Raw genomic sequence first — 14,914 nt, 5'->3', positions numbered from 1 at the left:
TGGTTCCTGTTAGTTGGCAAATATAGAAAAATGCTAGACCTCTGTCTCTCACGCATAACAGTACAGTAAGAAAAGTGCCTCTCAGCTGAATAGAGCAAGAGACCAACACTTTCTGCCAGATTTGGAAGAAATTTCTCTTCTCTATTAGTTCTTCTTTATTAACCTTTTGATTAACTGCTATTAAACACTCCCTAGCACTGCAATCATTGCTTTATATAACTCACTTTATCATCACAGCTATAAGGACAGGGACTATTATTAGCCTCATTTTACAAATGAAGGAACTAAGGCTCAGAGAGGTCAAAGAACTTGCTCAAGGTCACATAGCTAGGAAGTTGCAGTACCTTTGCCAGTCTGATGCCAAAACCTTTCTTCTGAACGTCTATACTATGTATGATACTTCCCTTATCTAGTAACAATGCTGAGTTCACTGAGAACTGAGAAACCACTTCCTTGTAAAGTACTCTCAAGTACTTTATGCAATCCTAAACTACTCAATACAACTTTTCTGTAGGACTTTTCTACCCCTATCCCCGCTCCATCACCAGGCACTATATTCTCCACCGGGGATGGAGGGAATAGCAAGGACAGGGAGATAAAGCTGGCACCTTTTCGAAGCATTTTGCTCCAAGAGTGTCTCACTTTGTTACCTTATAAATGAACGACTACAAAGAGCTAAAGAGAACAACAGTCTGCCCACCCTTCACCCCCTCATTTAACCCAACTTACTCCATGGAGTCGATGATTTTTTTTGGCTCCACAGGGCATGGATAGATGACTTCATCAATGTGCTTCAGGTTACAATTTGAAAAGGCAGTAGAGATGTGTATGAAGGCTTCCAAGTTTGGCATCTGACTGGCCATGAGCAAGAGCTGCTGGGTGGCAGTGACGTTAAGCTGCACGGCATGTCTGGAGAAGATTAGACAGAAGGAAATGCAGTGAGGCAACTCACATCCCGTTTGGCTGGAACTGCACCCACTCCAATAACTGGCATATCCATCTGATTTTGGTGGCTGCATCAAAGGACCAGGAAGAAAAGTACAGGTCATGGCCACAAAGTTATGTGATACTTGGAATGTATAATATGTTGATGATGTTTTCTGTGCACATAAATCCTATGGTGCATGTTGCATTTAGAGGTCACATGGTTCTAAATCAACCAGAAGGAAAAAAATCGCAATCCTCTGAATTTATAAAGGGGCCTCTTAAGCAGCCATTAAAAGAACAAAAAACATAAATTAGGCATCTAACTTAAATTAGAAAATTCAAATAAATTGGAGGAGAGCAACAGTGAATATAGAATGAGAAATATGTTTCTATTGCAAAGGTACAGGTCAGACATAAATAATGATGTCAATAGAGAACAGATGTGGTTGCCAAGGGGGAGGGGATGGGGGAGGGACAGATTGGGAGTCTGATTAGCAGATGCAAACTATTATATACAGGATGGATAAACAACAAGGTCCTACTGTAGAGCACAGGGAACTATATTCAATATCTTGTGATAAACCATAATGGAAAAGAATATAAAAAAGAATGTATATATATGTATAACTGAATCAATTTGCTGTACAGCAGAAATTAGCACAACATTGTAAATCAACTTTACTTCAAAAAAAAATTGATGTCAAAATCCTAAATTTTACCTAATAGAATACAAAGCTTTATAAACATGTGATGACAATGAAATAGTTCTTTCTAGAAATACATGTTTCATACAAAATCAGGAAACCTATTAATCTAACTCAAAAAGAGAAAAAAATACATGATCATGTATATATATATATAGAGAGAGAAAAGTTTAAAAATGACATTCAATATCTATTTCCAAATCAATTTTTATAAATTCACTAAAAGAGGAAGAAAATAATTTAAAAATATATATTTTAATTTGCTAGCCTGTGTCACGCTTCATGGTGAAAAGTAAGGAGCACTGATTTTAAAGTTGGGCCAAGAAGAATGCCAACAATCACTACTGCTTAACACTGCTCTGAAGTTCCAGCCTTATAATTAGAGAGGAAAATAAAATTAATTAATAAGTACAAACACTGCAAAGGCAATCCAGAAATGACTATCAGATTATATCTGGAAAACAAACAAGCAGCTGAAAAAACTGGAATGAACAATAACATAATTCAGTGATGTGTCCACTTATAAAAGTCATATAAAAAAATCAGAGGGGACCCTGGGAAGATGGCGGAAGAGTAAGACGCGGAGATCACCTTCCTCCCCACAGATACATCAGAAATTCATCTACACGTGGAACAACTCCTACAGAACACCTACTGAACGCTGACAGAAGACCTCAGACCCCCCAAAAGGCAAGAAAGTCCCCACATACCTGGATAGGGCAAAAGAAAAAAGAATAAACAGAGACAAAAGGATAGGGACGGGACCTGCACCAGTGGGAGGGAGCCGTGAAGGAGGAAAGGTTTCCACACACTACAAGCCCCTTCGCGGGCGGAGACTGCAGGTGGCGGAGGGGGAAAGCTTCGGAGTAGCGGAGGAGAGCACAGCAACAGGGGTGTGGAGGGCAAAGCGGAGAGATTCCGGCACAGAGGATCGGTGCCCTCAGGCACACACCAGCCCGAGAGGCTTGTCTGCTCGGCCGCCGGGGCGGGCGGGGCTGGGAGCTGAGGCTCGGGTATCGGCTTTCAGTCGGAGCGCAGGGAGAGGACTGGGGCTGGCGGCAGGAAGAGAGCCTGAGGCGGTTAGTGCACCACGGCTAGCCCGGAGGGAGTCCGGGGAAAGGGTCTGGAGCTGCCGAAGAGGCAAGAGGCTTTTTCTTCCCTTTTGTTTCCTGGTGCGCGAGGAGAGGGCATTAAGAGGGCTGCTTGGGGAAGCGCCGGAGACGGGCGCGAGCCGCGGCTAAAGGCGCGGACCCCGGAGACGGGCGTGGGACGCTGGGGCGGCTGCTGCTGCTGCCGCCGCGGGGCCTGTGTGCGAGCGCGGGTCACTGTCCGCCCCGCCTTCCGGGGGGCCTGTGCACCCCGCCACTGCCGGGGGCCCGGAACCCGGGGACGGCTTTCCCGGGAAAGCGCACGGAGCGCCTCGGTCTGGTGCAACGTCACGCCGGCCTCTGCTGCCGCAGGCCCGCCCCACTCTGCGCGCCCCTCCCTCCCCTCTGCCTGAGTGAGCCAGAGCCCCCGAATCAGCGGCTCCTTTAAACCCGTCCTGTCTGAGCGAAGAACGGACGCCCTCCGGCGACCTACGCGCAGAGGCGGGGCCGGTCCAAGGCTGAGACCCGGGAGCTGTGAGAGCAGAGCAGAGACAGGGAAACTCTCTGTGCAGCCTCGGAGGCAGCGGATTAAAGCTCCACGGTCCACTTGATGTGCCCTGCATCTGTGGAGTGCATGAATGGACAGTGAATCATCCCAAATTGAGGAAGTGGACTTTGAGGACACGATTTAAGGCTTTCCTCCCTCTTCCTCTTTTTACAACGAATTATCCCAAATTAAGGAGGTGGACTTAGCAAGATTTCAGACTTCTCACCCTTTTCCTCTTTTTACAACGAAGTAACCTAAATTGAGGAGGTGGACTTGGAGAGCAAGATTTTTGATTTTTCCCCCTGCTCTCTTTTTGTGAATGTGTATGTGTATTCTTCTGTGTAAGATTCTCTCTGTATAGCTTTGCTTCCACCATATGTCCCAGGGTTCTATCGGTCCGTTTTTTTTTTCAATAATTACTTTTAAATTTTAATAACGCTACTATATTTCATACTTTATTCTATTTTACTTTACCTGCTCTTTCTTTTTTCCTACCTTCCCTTCCTCCCTCCCTCCCTGCGCCCCTCCTTTCCTTCTTTCTCTTTCTTTCCTTCCTCCCTCCCTCCCTCCCTCCTGTATTTCTTTCCTTCCTCCCTCCCTCCCACCCCTCTTCCTTTCACTTTCTTTTTCTTTCCTTCCTCCCTCGCTCCCTCCTGTCTTTCTTTTTTTCTTTCCTTCCTCCCTCCCTCCCTCCCTTCTTCCATTCACTCTTCCTTTTTCTTTCATTCCTCCCTCCCTCCCTCCTTTCTTTCTTTATTTCCATCCTTCCTCCCTCCCTCCCTCCCTCCTTTCTTTCTTCCTTCCTTCCTTTCTTTCCTTCTTCCTTTCTTTCTCTCTCTCTTTCTTTCTTCTACTAATTCTTTCTTTCTACTTTTTCTCCCTTTTATTCTGAGCCGGGTAGATGAAAGGCTCTTGGTGCTGCAGCCAGGAGTCAGTGCTGTGCCTCTGAAGTGGGAGAGCCAACTTCAGGACACGGGTCCACAAGAGACCTCCCAGCTCCACATAATATCAAGCAGCGAAAATCTCCCAGAGATCTCCATCTCAACACCAGCACCCAGCTTCAGTCAACGACCAGCAAACTACAGTGCTGGTCACCCTATGCCAAGCAACTAGCAAGGCAGGAACACAACCCCACCCATTAACATAGAGGCTGCCTAAAAACATAATAAGGCCACAGGCACCCCAAAACACACCACCAGACGTGGACCTGTCCACCAGAAAGACAAGATCGAGCCTCAACCACCAGAACACAGGCTCTAGTCCCCCCCACCAGGAAGCCTACACAACCTACTGAAACAACCTTAGCCACTGGGGTCAGACACCAAAAACAACGGGAACTACGAATCTGCAGCCTGCAAAAAGGAGACCCCAAACACAATAACATAAGCAAAATGAGAAGACAGAAAAACACACAGCAGGTGAAGGAGCAAGATAAAAACCTATCAGACCTAACAAATGAAGAGGTAATAGGCAGTCTACCTGAAAAAGAATTCAGAATAATGATAGTAAAGATGATCCAAGATTCTACTTCCAAGATCCAAAATCTTGGAAATAGAATAGACAAAATGCAAGAAACAGTTAACAAGGACCTAGAAGAACTAAAGATGAATCAAGCATCGCTTAAAAACACAATAAATGAAATGAAAAATATTCTAGATGGGATCAATAGCAGAATAACTGAGGCAGAAGAACGGATAAGTGAGGTGGAAGATAAAATAGTGGAAATAACTGCTGCAGAGCAAAATAAAGAAAAAAGAATGAAAAGAACAGAGGACAGTCTCAGAGACCTCTGGGACAACATTAAACACACCAACATTCGAATTATAGGGGTTCCAGAAGAAGAAGAGAAAAAGAAAGGGACTGAGAAAATATTTGAAGAGATTATAGTTGAAAACTTCCCTAATATGGGAAAGGAAATAGTTAATCAAGTCCAGGAGGCACAGAGAGTCCCATACAGAATAAATCCAAGGAGAAATACGCCAAGACACATATTAATCAAACTGTCAAAAATTAAACACAAAGAAATCATATTAAAAGCAGCAAGGGAAAAAAGGGAATCCCCATCAGGTTAACAGCTGATCTCTCAGCAGAAACTCTACAAGCCAGAAGGGAGTGGCAGGACATAATTAAAGTGATGAAGGAGAGAAACCTGCAACCAAGATTACTCTACCCAGCAAGGATGTCATTCAGATTTGATGGAGAAATTAAAACCTTTACAGACAAGCAAAAGCTGAGAGAGTTCAGCACCACCAAACCAGCTTTACAACAAATGCTAAAGGAACTTCTCTAGGCAAGAAACACAACAGAAGGAATATACCTACAAAAATGAACCCAAAGCAATTAACGAAATGGGAATAGGAACATACATATCAATAATTACCTTAAATATAAATGGACTAAATGCTCCCACCAAAAGACACAGATTGGCTGAATGGATACAAAAACTGTCTACAAAACTGCTGTCTACAAGAGACCCACTTCAGACCTAGAGAGACATACAGATTGAAAGTAAGGGGATGGAAAAAGATATTCCATGCAAATGGAAATCAAAAGAAAGCTGGAGTAGCAATTCTTATATCAGACAAAATAGACTTTAAAATAAAGACTATTAAAAGAGACAAAGAAGGACACTACATAATGATCAAGGGATCGATCCAAGAAGAAGATATAACAATTGTAAATATTTATGCACCCAACATAGGAGCACCTCAATACATAAGGCAAATACTAACAGCCATAAAAGGGGAAATCGACAGTAACACACTCATAGTAGGGGACTTTAACACCCCACTTTCACCAATGGACAGATCATCCAAAATGAAAATAAATAAGGAAACACAAGCTTTAAATGATACATTAAACAAGATGGACTTAATTGATATTTATAGGACATTCCATCCAAAAACAACAGAATACACATTTTTCTCAAGTGCTCATGGAACATTCTCCAGGATAGATCATATCTTGGGTCACAAATCAAGCCTTGGTAAATTTAAGAAAATTGAAATTGTATCAAGTATCTTTTCCGACCACAATGCTATGAGACTAGACATCAATTACAGGAAAAGATCTGTAAAAAATACAAACACATGGAGGCTAAACAATACACTACTCAATAACGAAGTGATCACTGAAGAAATCAAAGAGGAAATTAAAAAATAGCTAGAAACAAATGACAATGGAGACACGACGACCCAAAACCTATGGGACGCAGCAAAAGCAGTTTTAAGGGGGAAGTTTATAGCAATACAATCCCACCTTAAGAAACAGGAAACATCTCGAGCAAACAACCTGACCCTGCACCTAAAGCAATTAGAGAAAGAAGAACAAAAAACCCCCAAAGCTAGCAGAAGGAAAGAAATCATAAAGATCAGATCAGAAATAAATGAAAAAGAAATGCAGGAAACGATAGCAAAGATCAATAAAACTAAAAGCTGGTTCTTTGAGAAGATAAACAAAATCGATAAACCATTAGCCAGACTCATCAAGAAAAGGAGGAGAAGACTCAAATCAATAGAATTAGAAATGAAAAAGGAGAAGTAACAACTGACAGTGCAGAAATACAAAAGATCATGAGAGATTACTACAAGCAACTCTATGCCAATAAAATGGACAACCTGGAAGAAATGGACAAATTCTTAGAAATGCACAACCTGCCGAGACTGACTCAGGAAGAAATAGAAAATATGAATAGACCAATCACAAGCACTGAAATTGAAACTGTGATTAAAAATCTTCCAACAAACAAAAGCCCAGGACCAGATGACTTCACAGGCGAATTCTCTCAAACATTTAGAGAAGAGCTAACACCCATCCTTCTCAAACTCTTCCAAACAATTTCAGAGGAAGGAACACTCCCCAACTCATTCTATGAGGCCACCATCACCTTGATACCAAAACCAGGCAAGGATGTCACAAAGAAAGAAAACTACAATATCACTGATGAACATAGATGCAAAAATCCTCAACAAAATACTAGCAAACAGAATCCAACAGCACATTAAAACGATCATACATCATGATCAAGTGGGGTTTAATCCAGGAATGCAAGGATTCTTCAATATACGCAAATCAATCAATGTGATACACCATATTAACAAGTTGAAGGAGAAAAACCATATGATCATCTCAATAGATGCAGAGAAAGCTTTCGACAAAATTCAACCCCCATTTATGATAAAAACCCTGCAGAAAGTAGGCATAGAGGGAACTTTCCTCAACATAATAAAGGCCATATATGACAAACCCACATCCAACATTGTCCTCAATGGTGAAAAATTGAAACCATTTCCACTAAGATCAGGAACAAGACAAGGCAGCCCACTCTCACCACTCTTATTCAACTTAGTTTTGGAAGTTTTAGCCACAGCAATCAGAGAAGAAAAGGAAATAAAAGGAATCCAAATCGGAAAAGAAGAAGTAAAGCTGTCACTGTTTGCAGATGACATGATACTATACATAGAGAATCCTAAAGATGCTACCAGAAAACTACTAGAGCTAATCAATGAATTTGGTAAAGTAGCAGGATACAAAATTAATGCACAGAAATCTCTGGCATTCCTGTACACTAATGAAGAAAAATCTGAAAATGAAATCAAGAAAACACTCCCATTTATCATTGCAACAAAAAGAAAAAAATATCTAGGAATAAACCTACCTAAGGAGACAAAAGACCTGTATGCAGAAAATTATAAGACACTGATGAAAGAAATTAAAGATGCTACAAATAGATGGAGAGATATACCATGCTCCTGGATTGGAAGAATCAATATTGTGAAAATGACTCTACTACCCAAAGCAATCTACAGATTCAATGCAATCCCTATCAAACTACCACTGGCATTTTTCACAGAACTAGAACAAAAAATTTCAAAATTTGTTTGGAGAAACAAAAGACCCTGAATAGCCAAAGCAATCTTGAGAACGAAAAATGGAGCTGGAGGAATCAGGCTCCCTGACTTCAGACTATACTACAAAGCTACAGTAATCAAGACAGTGTGGTACTGGCACAAAAACAGAAAGATAGATCAATGGAACAGGATAGAAAGCCCAGAGATAAACCCACGCACATATGGTCAACTTATCTTTGATAAAGGAGGCAGGAATGTACAGTGGAGAAAGGACAGCCTCTTCAATAAGTGGTGCTGGGAAAACTGGACAGGGACATGTAAAAGTATGAGATTAGATCATTCCCTAACACCATACACAAAAATAAGCTCAAAATGGATTAAAGACCTAAATGTAAGGCCAGAAACTGTCAAACTCTTAGAGGAAAACATACGCAGAACACTCTATGACATAAATCACAGCAAGATCCTTTTGGACCCACCTCCTAGAGAAATGGAAATAAAAACAAAGATAAACAAATCGGACCTAATGAAACTTCAAAGCTTTTGCACAGCAAAGGAAACCATAAACAAGACCAAAAGACAACCCTCAGAATGGGAGAAAATATTTGCAAATGAAGCAACTGACAAAGGATTAATCTCCAAAATTTATAAACAGCTCATGCAGCTCAATAGCAAAAAAACAAACAACCCGATCCAAAAATGGGCAGAAGACTTAAATAGGCATTTCTCCAAAGAAGATATACAGACTGCCAACAAACACATGAAAGAATGCTCAACATCATTAATCATTAGAGAAATGCAAATCAAAACTACAATGAGATATCATCTCACACCAGTCAGAATGGCCATCATCAAGAAATCTAGAAACAATAAATGCTGGAGAGGGTGTGGAGAAAAGGGAACACTCTTGCACTGCTGGTGGGAATGTGAATTGGTACGGCCACTATGGAGAACAGTATGGAGGTTCCTTAAAAAACTAAAAATAGAACTACCATATGACCCAGCAATGCCACTACTAGGCATATACCCTGAGAAAACCATAATTCAAAAAGAGACATGTACCAAAATGTTCATTGCAGCTCTATTCACAATAGCCCGGAGCTGGAAACAACCTAAATGTCCATCATTGGATGAATGGATAAAGAAGATGTGGCACATATATACAATGGAATATTACTCAGCCATAAAAAGAAACGAAACTGAGCCATTTGTAATGAGGTGGATAGACCTAGAGTCTGTCATACAGAGTGAAGTAATTCAGAAAGAGAAAGACAAATACTGTATGCTAACACATATATATGGAATTAAAAAAAAATGTCATGAAGAACCTAGGGGTAAAACGGGAATAAAGACACAGACCTACTTGAGAATGGACTTGAGGATATGGGGAGGGGGAAGGGTAAGCTGTGACAAAGCGAAAGAGAGGCATGGACATATATACACTACCAAACGTAAGGTAGATAGATAGTGGGAAGCAGCCACAGAGCACAGGGAGATCAGCTCGGTGCTTTGTGACCGCCTGGAGGGGTGGGATGGGGAGGGTGGGAGGGAGGGAGATGCATGAGGGAAGGGATGTGGGAACAGATGTATATGTATGACTGATTCACTTTGTTATAAAGCAGAAACTAATAAAAAAAATAAAATAATTAAAAAAAACAAGAAAAAAAAAAGAAAATTGAATGAAATAAATATGTGAAATTTCCTAGCACACACAAAAAAAATCTCTAGTTTTCCTTTATAGAAACAAAAATTAGAGACTATAATGGAAGGAAGGCACATATTCAAAAAAGAACTTTTAAAACATATATCAAATTAATAAAAAATGAATAGGCTTTATATGAAGAAAATGATAAAACTTCATTAAGGGTCATAACAGAAAAACTGGATAAACAGAGACATATATTGTTCTTGGATAGGAAGAATCAATGTTTTAAATATGTTGTTTTTCTAAATCAATCTGCATATTCAAGGTAATCTCAATCAAACTCCCAACCCTTGAAAAAACTTAGCAAACTTATTCTAAGTTTAATCAATAGGTGAGAATAGTCAGGAGAATTCTATAAAAAGAGAAAAATGTGTGTATAGTTGCTTAATAAAATAAGAATTGTAGTCATTATAATACTGTGGTACTGGAAGAGAAAGCCTAATTAATGGAATAAGAGTTCAGAAATAGGAATTTAATATACTATGAGAGTTTCCTTTCAAACAAAAAGTGAAAAGAAATCATTTAATAAATGCTGTTTAAAAAATAACCATCTAAAAAAATACTGTACATTCACACCTACATCGCTCTTATTTTTATGGAATTTTACTGAATATTATTCTTTATAGCTAAATAAATTTTAAATGGGTCAAAGATTTAAGTGTAAAAATAAAACAATAAAAAATACTGGAAGAAATTATGAAAAACTGTGTAAATAATAAAATAGAGCTGAGGACAAATGATAAACTGTTAAAATATTTTGAGCCTTATAAAAGACAAAGTGTTAATATGCTAAATCTTCCAAGAAGTTCTAAAACTGACAAAAAAATGTTTCAAGAGAAAAATAGGTGAAGAACATAAACAGGCATTTCCCAAAAGAATAAAACGCCAATCGGCATGTAAACATCTTCAAACTTTCTGGTTATCAAAGAAACAGAAATCAAAATATGCAATGCTATTTGCATTATAATATTGACAATGATAAAATGAATTAAAGAATTATAATATGGTACTGTTGTGGGTGTTAGAAATCAGCATTCATATGCACAAGAACAGCGTAAATTAATACCTCCTTTTTGGAAAGTAACTTAGCATTATATGTCAAAATATAAACTGTTCATAACCTGGACACATCTAGTATGTGTCTAACCATTCTACTTCTGGGAATTTACCCAAAGGGAAAAAAATGTATTCGACACAGATGTTCACTGCAGAGCTGTTTGTAATAGTGAAAAGCTAGAACACTCTAAAAAACATCCACCAATACAGAACTGGTTGAGTATATTATATACATGTACAATGGAATGTCATGTAGTCATTACAAGGTATAATAGAATATCAATTGACAATGAAAGATATCTAAAAATAAAATTGAACAGGTTGCAAAAAACATCATTCTCAATGTGATGCCATTTTTTTTTTGGTGAAATTGAACATAAATCTATTCTATTATGGATGCATAAAGAAAAGCTGAGGGACTTCCCTGGTGGTGCAGTGGTTAAGAATCTGCCTTCCAATTCAGGGGACATGGGTTCGATCCCTGGTCTGGGAACTAAGATCCCACATGTTGCCGGGCAACTAAGCCCGTGTGCCACAGCTTCTGAGCCCATGCACTCTGGAGCCCGTGTGCCACAACTAGAGAGAAAACCCGCATGCCACAACTAGAGAAGAGAAATCCCATACACCACAACTAGAGAGAAGCCCTCGTGCCACAACAAAGAGCCCGTGAGCTGCAACTAAGACCCGACGCAGCCAAGAATAAAATAAATAAAATAAATAAATATTAATAAAATAAAATGGAAATCATAGAGAAACTTACACACACATGCGTGCGTGCACACACATGTATAATACAAGTCATGAGAGGGGAATGGGGATGTACCTCAGGTGGTCATCAAAGCGCACAGTAGCCGCACAGTGGAAGATGATGTTTGTGTAGGAAAGAAGCTCCTGCATGTCCTGCGTGCTGATGGCAAAGTCATTCTGATTGAGATCTGCAGAAATAGCTCGGATCTTCTCATGCACATTTGGACAAACTTCTTTGACTTTTTCAAACAGCTAAAACATAAATATAAATCATCAAAGATCATCATCACCATCACACTGTTCTTGTTTTCACTGACTTGTTTCATTATAATTCTCAAAAACTGGTTTTAGTTGTAATAATAGGACTCAACCATTTGCTGTATTGCATGCAGTTCAAGGTCAGTTTAGTATAATTCCTGCTCCTCTTAATTTGATAAAATTTGAAAAAGTCAGCTCCAATAACCAGTAAGGAGTGTATTTTGAACTTTTCCTGCAGGGTGAAAGAGGGGTAGTAAGTCATCCATATCCTGTGCCATCCTCTCTTCCTTTCCAGGGAAGCTTCAGGTTTATACATGATGATTGTTACCATTTCTGCCTGGGAAATATTGTTTTCAGTGCAAAATTACCAGCCTTTACACAGCCTTGACAAATTACCAGCAAAATCACCAGCCTTTAAGGTCTCATGAGCACAGGTTCAAAACAACTTGGTTAATTGTACCAGATTAACAAGATGTCTTAGAAGCACAAAGATAATTAGAAAAAAACAAATTAAGAAAACTTGTAATGGGTAAAAAAAAATTTTTATATAACCTCATTCTGATATAAATGGCAGTTATTGTCTAGTAAGAGGATTACATGAGTTTATGTACTTTTTATAAGATTTTAATTGATTTTTTAATGTTCTAATTTATTTTTACAGGGAAAAGGAAAGAGCACTGGCAGTTTTAGCTTTTATTACAATTACTCAGATGAAACAGTCTCTACTTTCCCCTCCACACAGAAGTTCTCAGATTAAATTTGTATTTTCCATTTTCTCAGAAAATAACAATTTTAATGAAATGATATTGGCTCCAACCTACTTTGATAAAATAAAATTTTATTGTAGTATTGGTATGGTATGTTAACAGTGAGGACGAGAAAAGTAAGGTTAAATGTTTAGAAAGGTTAAGAGCAGAGAAAATTAGTCTACGTTTTTAATAGTGATATAGTAGACGAACAATCTATAGAGACGAACAATCCTTTTCTCCCTTTTAACCCCAAAAGAATGTTTTCATCTGTTGCTTGATCCTTAGCAGAAGGCTTCTCCTCCCCGTTAGAGAGCTACCCAAGGCTTTTCTGTTGGGTAATAAGAAGTTGATCTCAGGTATTCATAGAAATCATGTCTCATTTGTATCATGCAAGACCATGTTCAGAGGAACATGGAAATTTAATGAAGCCAACTAGGGAAGGGAATAAAATCCATGTACTGACCTGGCAAGATAATATACTTCTGTCTTGCAGCTACGATTTTCCTGCACTATAAGGTCGGCCTTTTTAGTAAGTGTTACTATAATTCTGAAAATAATTCAGAAATTAGGTCAATCCTCAATGCTTTTTTTTTTTTTTTGCGGTACTTGGGCCTCTCACTGTTGTGGCCTCTCCCATTGCGGAGCACAGGCTCCGGACACGCAGGCTCAGCGGCCATGGCTCACGGGCCCAGCCGCTCCATGGCATGTGGGATCTTCCCGGGCCGGGGCACGAACCCTCATCCCCTGCATTGTCAGGCGGACTCTCAACCACTGCGCCACCAGGGATGCCCTCAATGCTTTTTTGACATCTGGGATTGAAAAGTATCTGAGGGACATTCTCAAAAACAGTCATTCTGGTTCTTTCAGAAAGATATTTAATAGCTCTCCAGGCATAATGGATCATAAGCATGCTAGTATTTGCTTTCCCAGTCAAATGTTTTCCTTTGTAGTTTGTGTTAATTGTACAACAAACACGGGTAGGATATTTTTGGATAAATTTATGTAACATTTGTACAATTACTCCCCTTTTTAATAACTGCATTTGTAGAAGGCTCTTTTTTGAGTCATGATAGATTTTATTAACAAGAACTCTATTTAAGGTTCTGTGGAGTCTGACTTTGGCCTGTGATGACTTCTGGCTGCTTGAGAGCAAGATGTGGAAAATGACGTGTGCCCACGCTTCTGGCAATGGGGCTGCTCACAGATGATGTAAGCTGCCATAGATTTTCTGTTGCCTTTGGTTTTTATGACTTTAAAAGGCAGAGGATATTGTTATACTCTATCGTACTTTCAGACCACCTGTGCAATGTTGAACAGCACCAAGATACATTTACAGCATTACTATTTTAGGAGATAATTACTATTTTGGGAAATAATGTCCCAATCTACATCCTATTTATGGATTTATATTTTCAAATGAGAGGGGATATCTGAGTGAACATAGTGTAATTTAAAAAGAAGTTTAAGGGCTTCCCTGGTGGCGCAGTGGTTGAGAGTCCGCCTGCCGATGCAGGGGACACAGGTTCGTGCCCTGGTCCGGGAAGATCCCACATGCCATGGCGCTGCTGGGCCCGTGAGCCATGGGCGCTGAGCCTGCGCGTCCAGAGCCCGTGCTCCGCAACGGAAGAGGCCACGACAGTGAGAGGCCCGCGTACCGCAAAAAAAAAAAAAAAGAAGTTTAAGTTTTCTGATCTAGTTGGTATTGATTACAATCAGCTGAAATAAATCAATGAATTGGCTGCATCAACTCAAACCACAGTGCTAAATTAGGGTCCCATTTTACTATATTAGCCAGGCCTAATAACATGACTTGCTTTGTCTGGAGTCTCAGCATACAGCTGTAGCTTCTAACAAAATAATTCTCCTTAAGTGTTGGTACATCCTAAATAGAGTGCTAGAGATTACAGCCAACTGCCATGTAACAGGTCAGTGCCTTTCAAAGTGTTATCCTCCAAGTGAACTGCATTGAAATCACTAGTATGCAAGAAGACCCAAAGTAGCCATAAATAAATAAATAAATAAAAGATAAATCACTAGTATGCATCTTAAAAATGTATATTCCTGGACCCCATTCCAGAATCACCAAGTAAGAAATCACTGGAGCATGCCCAGGAGTTTGCATTTCACATAGTTTCATAGTTGATTTTAACTGAACCCAAGATGAGAAACTTCTCTAGTTGGATTGTTAAATAACTGATGAACAATTGTGTATGACTCATTTCCCTTTTTAACTGCCCAGGGCAATTACAAGACATCAGTGGTTTTCAAACTGTGTTGGCATAA

At 39.6% G+C, this 14,914-nt stretch overlaps 1 protein-coding gene across 5 annotated transcripts in view; it reads right to left on the bottom strand.

The window, feature by feature from the left end:
- The window catches only part of FAR2 (fatty acyl-CoA reductase 2), a 146,654-nt gene that overhangs the window by 25,354 nt on the left and 106,386 nt on the right, over positions 1-14,914 (bottom strand). For all 5 annotated transcript variants that reach the window (XM_081250088.1, XM_081250087.1, XM_081250085.1 and 2 more), the window contains exons 3-4: positions 11,701-11,876; positions 730-909 (exon numbers count right to left, since the gene is read on the bottom strand). In XM_081250088.1, the coding sequence (XP_081106214.1) occupies positions 730-909; positions 11,701-11,876 (356 nt within the window). The remainder of the gene's footprint in view (positions 1-729; positions 910-11,700; positions 11,877-14,914) is intronic.

This window comes from Mesoplodon bidens (genome assembly GCF_964165515.1).
Source record: "Mesoplodon bidens genome assembly, chromosome: 11".
Taxonomy (NCBI): domain Eukaryota; kingdom Metazoa; phylum Chordata; class Mammalia; order Artiodactyla; family Ziphiidae; genus Mesoplodon; species Mesoplodon bidens.
Note: the sequence above shows the minus strand (reverse complement) of the source record. Positions and strands in the feature narration are given on the sequence as shown.